The sequence below is a fragment of the Microtus ochrogaster genome, chromosome 2, assembly GCF_000317375.1.
Source record: "Microtus ochrogaster isolate Prairie Vole_2 chromosome 2, MicOch1.0, whole genome shotgun sequence".
Lineage (NCBI taxonomy): Eukaryota > Metazoa > Chordata > Mammalia > Rodentia > Cricetidae > Microtus > Microtus ochrogaster.
Genome location: NC_022010.1, coordinates 54,816,593 through 54,824,445, shown reverse-complemented (window position 1 = coordinate 54,824,445; position 7,853 = coordinate 54,816,593). Strand labels below are relative to the sequence as shown.

The 7,853-nt window shown below is 41.3% G+C and overlaps 1 protein-coding gene across 4 annotated transcripts in view; it reads left to right on the top strand.

The window, feature by feature from the left end:
• Positions 1-7,030, top strand: part of Atp6v1a (ATPase H+ transporting V1 subunit A) — a 54,419-nt gene extending 47,389 nt beyond the window's left edge. For 3 of the 4 annotated variants that reach the window (XM_005345009.3, XM_013352313.2, XM_026786045.1), the window contains exons 14-16: positions 816-910; positions 3,087-3,258; positions 4,756-5,234. In XM_005345009.3, the coding sequence (XP_005345066.1) occupies positions 816-910; positions 3,087-3,258; positions 4,756-4,848 (360 nt within the window). In that variant the 3' untranslated portion in view covers positions 4,849-5,234. Of the gene's footprint in view, positions 1-815; positions 911-3,086; positions 3,259-4,755 lie in introns of all 4 variants that reach the window. The other variant, XM_005345007.3, reaches the window with a different exon arrangement.
• The last annotated feature ends 823 nt before the right edge of the window (positions 7,031-7,853 follow it).

Genomic DNA, 7,853 nt, shown 5'->3' with positions numbered 1-7,853 from the left:
GTTCTTGCAGGGTTCAGATCCGTTCATAACTATCCATAACTCCAGTTCCAAGATATCAGTGCTTTCTGACCCCTGGGAGTCAGGCACACACATAACACACATACATACATGCAGGCACAGCACTCATACACATAAAATAATGATTTTTTTAAAAATTAGAAATCTTGCATACTCATGTTCGTAGGAGTATTATCCATGTGGCCAAGAGTAAAAGTGGTTCAGGTGTCCACCTCTTGGTGAACGAGAGACAGATCCCTTAGTCACTGCTACAACATAGATGAATGAGGACATTGTAAATGAAATACACAAATAGTGTATGGTTCTACTTCTTGTAGACCAGGCTGGCCTAGAACTCCCAGAGATCCGCCTGCCTCTGCCTCCCAAGTGCTGGGATTAAAGGCATGCACCACCACCGCCCGGCTGTATGGTTCTACTTTTATCAGCTGTCTGAAATAGGGCACCTTGTGGGCTTAGAGTTTCAAGTGTACAAGATCAAATGTTTGACTGTGATGGTGCTTTGCACTACTGAAGAACCTCAAGAAGTGCAATTCAGACCTGCCTGAAACTCAGTCTGCCATCCGGCCTAGGGATGGGACTCACTGCAGTCCTCTGCTTCAGCTGGCCAAGTACGGACATCATAGGCATGAGTCACTCTGGATGCTAATTTTATATCATGTACTGTTTTACCACTGTTAAAAATCAAGAATTTATTAGTGATAAGTAAGTGTGTGTTGGTGCCTGCTTGCTAATTGATTTTGTTGTCATTGATCCCACCAATGGGATGAAATTTCCTAAAGTATCCTTTTGTTTTCTAGGCTTCTTTAGCAGAGACAGATAAAATCACTCTGGAGGTAGCAAAACTTATCAAAGATGACTTCCTACAGCAAAATGGGTACACTCCTTACGACAGGTATGCTGTGCTACTTTTCCTCCCCTCTTCTCCCTTAGACAAGGTTTCTTTGTGTAGCCCTGGCTGTCCTGGAACTCACTCTGTAGAACAGTCTCGCCTCTAACTCTCAGAGATCTGACTGTCTCTATCTCCAGAGTGCTGGGATTTAAAAGTACGTACCACCACACCAGGCCTAATTTCTTTTTTTTTAATGTATTTTTGTTTGTTTTATGTGCATTGGTGTTTTACCTGCATGTGTGAAGGTGTCAGATCTTGGAGTTATAGGCATTTGAAGACTTTATGTTGTATTTTGGCAAAGAAGCTGCCTGCACATTGAAAACTTGCTCATACATGTACATTCTGACTCAGTATATTGCTTGTTCTTTATGTTTATAGCAGACATCTAATGTGCCCGTGCATCGCAGTTTGCTTGTTAGTCAAATTCTGCTGTTTTCACGCACACAAATGTCTATAATTAGAGTGAGTTATGGCTTTGTGCCAGACCTGGGGGAGCATCCCCTGCCTCATCTTTCTTTCCTGCTGCTTTCTCCTGTCTTTGCCCAAGTATTCATTTTGTGCTACCCCTTTCTAATTTCCCCAGGACCCCAAGCTTCTTGCTACAGAAGATCTTGTTGAGATCCCGTCCTACCTTCTCCCACCCCTGCCCAGTGCCTGCTTCTTTTCACTCTCTACTAGTGCTGTTCTTGGTTAGACAGCCTGTCTATTTCTTTTCCACATTGAGAATTTGAGCCTTGTGTCTTAAGCTAACCTTCTCTCTCTTAAATCATATTTGACTCCATAAAAGACCAAAAAGAGCTAGGGAAGTGGCTCAATGTACCTGATTCCAAGCCCTCCAGATGCACACAAAGCCAAGGACAGTAGCACACATCCATGTCTTACTCCTCTGATAATGAGGCAAATGCTGTCAGGGCCTGCAGAAGCTAGTGTGGTGCACACAGTGGTGGACAGAAGAGACTCTGTCCTGGAAAAGGTGAAAACTGAACAAGTAGGAGTGATCAGAATGGAGTGAACATAAAAAATAAGTCAGTATGTCAGTTAGCATCAGAACTCTGATCTGTCCTGAATGAACCACCATATAAAGAAAAGAGGGGCAGAATTCTTCAGAAAGAATACTTAGAATTGATCATTTGCTTGTGTGTGTGTGCATGTGTGTATCTGTGCACACACATCCGTGTGTCTATGCTTTTTAAAGGTATAGATAGGCCGGGTGGTGGTGGTGCACATCTTTAATCCCAGCACTCGGGAGGCAGAGGCTGGTGGATCTCTGTGAGTTCGAGGCCAGCCTGGTCTACAAGAGCTAGTTCCAGGACAGGCCCCAAAGCTACAGAGAAACCCTGTCTCAAAAAACAAACAAACAAAAACAAGTAAAGGTATATGTAGATAAAACTGAATATACTAAAGGGCACTGAAGGTTGGGGGTAGCTTACTTGGCATACCCAAGACTCTCAGTTCAGCACAGTGAAAAGAGAACGGGGTGGGGGGAGACAGGGTAACTTCGGAACTTTGCAATTCTCTGCTTTCCTATTTCTCATTAAACCTTATCTCTGATCACAGGGAATCTTGACAACTCAGTTGCTTTACCACTCGAGTTACACATTTAACTGCTTGTACCAAAACAGACTGTGACAAGCCATTAGAGTACTTCACTGTGTTCTGTTTAATAGTTAGAGGCAGAATATATGTGTAAAGACACCAATGACTGGTAATTCGTAGAGTTTCATTTGATAAAAGTGTTGGGTGCCACTCTGTTGAAATAAGGAGCAGCAGAGCTGTGTCCCCAGCACCCGGCCGCCTGCACGGCTAGCTTTATACCCGAAATAATTACACGGAAACTGTATTCTTTTAAACACTGCCTGGCCCCATTAGTTTCAGCCTCTTATTGGCTAGCTCTTACATATTAATCTAACCCATTTCTATTAATCTTTGTAGCCCACGAGCTGGCTTACCAGGAAAGATCTTAACCTGCGTCTGTCTGGAGTGGGACAATCATGGCGACTCTCTGACTCAGCTTCTTTCTCCCAGCCCTCTGTTCTGTTTACTCCACCCACTTAAGGGTTGGCCTATCAAGGGACCTAGGCAGTTTCTTTATTAATAAGAAATCACTCCCACATCATAAAAGTGTGAGTTTGCTTTGTAGGTTGTTTTTGCTAACTGCCCTGTTGTTCATTTTCCCCAGGTTCTGTCCATTCTATAAGACAGTGGGGATGCTGTCCAACATGATTTCCTTTTATGACATGGCCCGTAGAGCTGTTGAGACCACTGCCCAGAGTGACAATAAAATCACATGGTCCATTATCCGTGAGCACATGGGGGAGATCCTCTATAAACTTTCCTCCATGAAATTTAAGGTACAGTTTCTTTCTGCTGTAGCCTTTGTTAGAGAGAAGCCAACCTTCCTCCTTCCCTCCCTTACTTTTCCTTCCTGCCCTATTTGAGTTCCAAACCTGAGATATGAAATTTGCGTTTTTCTTTTTTAAGGTTTACTTCACTTTACATCTGTGTGCCACATGTGTGCAGGTACCTGTGGAAGCCATAAGTGGGTGTTGGATTACCTGGAGCTCGTGCATGTGCACAGTGTGGGTGCTGGGAACTAAAGTTGGCTCCTGGAAAAACAGCAAGTCTTTATTTAACTGCTGGGCCATCTCTAAGTTCCTGAAATTTGCATTTTTCATTTTACAATGCTTAGGTTGTATAAAACCAAAACAGTCTTCCAAGTAATGGAATCCCAGTGGTAAAGGTTGTAGTGCTGGCGAGTTGGCTCACCAGTCAAGAGCACTGACTGCTCTTGAAGAGGGCCTGGGTTTGCTCCCCAGCACCATGTGGTGTATCACACTCGTGAAACTCTGAGGATGTGGCACCTTTCGTGACCCCTAAGGGCTTTGGCACACAAATGATGTACCAATGATGGAGGAAGGTACATACCAATATATACTCAGGCACACCACACACATTTAAAACATGATAGTGTGTCATGTCTAAAATAAATCCTAATGCCTTTTCTCCCTGTCTTAGCGACTAGGCAGTTTAGAGTGACTTCCAGGCTAGATGGAGTTAATTTACTAAAGTATCTATTATCTCACCTAGACTCCACGTTCTCATAGCAAAGCTTAACCAGTTCAGTGAACTTTCCAGTAGAAACCCACATATATGAGTGTTTTTATAAATAGTTGATGAATTGGATTACATTGCATTATTTCTAAGTCATGATATTAAGCATATGTATTAATCACCCATTGAAAATGATGTTCTGGATATATTTATACTACAGAAACACAGACCTGGAGGCCACAAAGTGGCCTAGTGGGTAATGGTACTTGCTCCTAAGCCTGATGACCTGGATTGAGTTAGATGTGCTGTATTGACTTACTGTGATGCTCCAGCCTTCCACAGGAAATCTACTGAGTTAACTCCCAGTTGTTGTGTGCACACACCTGCTTATGTGTGATGCTACAGGATTTCCACTGATGGACATGCTGCTGATGTTTGAGCACTGAGTGTCAGCAGCAGGCAAAATTCAAAACTGAAATAATCGGTTTTGTTTTATTTTAGTCCATTTGCACATTTCCACTGTAAAAGAAAATGGGGTAGTTTTGACTCCTACCTGTGATTCACCAGTGTACCTCAACCTGACCTGGTATTCCATATGAATTACATCTTGAAAATTGTTTCCCCACTTGGGAGGCAGGGGCAGGCGGATCTCTGTGAGTTCGAGACCAGCCTGGTCTAGAAGAGCTAGTTCCAGGACAGGCTCCAAAACCACAGAGAAACCCTGTCTCGAAAAACAAAAAGAAAGAAAAAAATTGTTTCCCATAGGTAAATTGAATTTGTATTATTTTCTTTTTCAGGATCCAGTGAAAGATGGTGAGGCAAAGATCAAGGCGGACTACGCACAACTTCTTGAAGACATGCAGAATGCATTCCGTAGCCTCGAAGATTAGAACTGTGGTCTCTCTCCTCTGTCTCAGCAAACTATGTGTATATTTTCCTGAATTTTTCATCTCAAATCCTTTGCTTCCATATTGTGCAGCTTTGAGACTAGTGCCTCTGTGTGTTCTCATTTGTCTTGCTGTTTCTTTGGTAGGTCTTACAAAACAAACATTCCTATGTGCCAGTGTTTGAAGGGGCTCCCTGACCTTTATCTGAACTGGTGAATGCATTTCTCATGGCACACAATGGCTGCCTGTAAATGTGTCTGTAAGGTGGCCACCCCTTCCCTCATCTCCACTAAAGTGTAAACAGGACCGCTCATGGACTCTACTGGGAGTGGAAGGCCAGATCTCGGTACCCGTGGATGGGTACTTAGGGAATGGCTCTGCATTTGTGGCCAGACCGCTTGCAGCTCTGTGTTTTTTTTGTTTTTTGTTTTTTTTTTTTTTTTGAGTAACCGTTTTGTAAGAAATATTTCCATTTAAAAACATAAAAGATTAATGTTCCAATTATACATAGCTTCCCCCATTATCAATCAGGACTGTTTATGGGGTACTTGGGAACTATTTTGTCTTTATAACAGGCATTTGCAAGGCTGAGCTTAACAGATAATTCAGTTCCCTCTGAAAATGTGAGAGAAAGAGAAATAGAGTCAGGTGGTCAGACTTAAATTAACATCATCTTGTTAAAGTATATTTTATTTCACTAAGAGAAATTCAATATCAAGGACTTTTATATACTCAATTATTAAGAATCTTTTTTTAAGTACAATTTAAAAATCATTGAAAATATGATCCACATCATAGCTGTTCTTTTCCTCAAACTTAGGTGGACAAGCTTCTCAGAGTGGCAGTGGGAACTGGAATGCCACAAAGAAACATAATAGTGGTTACAGGCGTTTGCCCCTGTAAGAACAGCTGTGCTGTAGTGATTCTTGGGGCCAGAGTGGCATTATTTTTACAAGGTACATGTGTCATGTTTGTTTGCTTGTTGAAATTCTGAAAACAGTGAGTCTACCAATTGCAGAAATATTACTTTTATATGTTTTTTATTCACTGCTCAGAGAGCTTCTCAACGTATCTGTGGTCATAGCAGCATGATAGTTTCCATTCTGTGACTAGATGAATTATTCTTATATTTAACTGGTAACAAAAACTGGGTCATAAAAAAGAGAAAAAAATCAATTCTGTCTCACTGTTTCAGTATGTTTCAATAATAGTTTCCATGTTTGCACAATGAGGCACATTTCTGAGAACTTGGAGAGCTAGCCCCTGTTCACTCTCTGGCTGATATTGCTAGCACCATGCTTCCTCTTCAAGAGGGGGAAGGGTACTCAATATGTCTGACACTCTCTAGTACACAAGTGTAATAACAAAGTATTTATTTTAAGCCTGAGTATGTTATTTAAATTATTAGGTGGTACATTTCTTTTGGTCTTTTGGATAGACGTACATAATGTGTAAATCCTTGCATAGTGCATGTCTTTACACAGTGGACTGCTGTTCAGGAAGGGTCTTCTTCCATGCAATGTTTTAAAGACTGTTAAACGATGTTGACAGATACCGATTATGCAATGACTTGTTGACATGTGGATTAATGGTGCTGCTTAATCAGTTTGCTTCCAATGTGACTTCATATCCAGAGACCCTGACTATTGGAAATGAAAAAGATCTCAAAAACTTTCTACTTACACCTACCAGCAAACTAGGCTTGTGACCAGAGTGAATGATCCAAAGAAACTACCTGACCAAGTTTGGTTTTGTTGTCCTGGATTTGCCATGTGCATTATCCTCCTTTTAAGAATGCTGATGTATGAGTGCAAAGAAATTAGAGAAATGTTGCTCAGATTTCCACTGTAACTTTCCTTTTATCTACATTGTAGAGTTTTGGATTGTTCACTGATAGTGTTTCTTTAGTAAGGCTAGGTTAAAATACAGCGATCTTTTTAAAAGATTATGCAGTTCTATTTATTGTGCTGTGCCTGGTCCTGAGTGCAGCCAGTTAAACAAGTTTCATAAGTATTTTTCCAGTGTTAAATCTCACACCTACACCCTTTGGAAACTTCCATCCTGAACAACGAATAGAAGAGGCTATATAAATTGTCTCCTTATCCTTAAGATTTCACTGTCTTTATGTCAAGAGTAATGTATAATTATTAAAGTCTATGAAAAATAAAAAGTGGATTTAAATTAACTTTACTTTCCTTTTTGGGGGGAGCACAAGATCTCTTAGAAAACATTCCACCTTATATTTTGACTTAGTGTTACAATATGTCCTTTCGAAAATGTTTCACTTTATAGATTACTGCATCATGAGTTTGGATTGTGGCATTCACAGTAGCCTACAGTCATATCACTTGGTAGGCGGGAAGTACAGCTTACAGAATCTTATCCCATTCTGACCAAGTGAGTGTTTTTTCAAAATTAGAGGTGATCCATGGAACTCATTCCATTTTTGTTCAATTTGAACTAAGTCTTGCAGTTTGCAATGTAAATAATTTTAGACCTAATATAGCAATTTACCAACATCCATTGTTGCTCTCCAATGTGTTATCTCGATGTGTATATGTGGGAGTGACTAGATTGGCTTGCATGGTCACAGTGGCCATCTGCCTGTTCAGCAGTACTCGGTACAAGAATGACTGATGAAACAACCCCAGGCCAAGGCTGACAGCCGAGGTGTTTCCTTGAGAGTCCATGTGAAAAGGCTGGAGAAGCTGGAGTCGGCATCTGTGGGTGATGGCAACAGTACAGACATTCAGGAAGAGAGGAGTTTGCACTAACTGGCTTCCTCCTATTGGATGATGCCAACCAACCACATTTAGGACTGGCCTTCCCTCTTAATTGGTATACTAACCATCTCTAGAATTGGCTCACAGACACATCATGAAATACGCTTCACTAATACAGGCATCTCTCAACTTGCGTGTTAGTCAGGGTTCTCCAGGGGAACAGAACACAGGTAAAGGGAGGTTACTGGCTTGGCTTATAAAATACGCACTGATAGCCTAAAAATG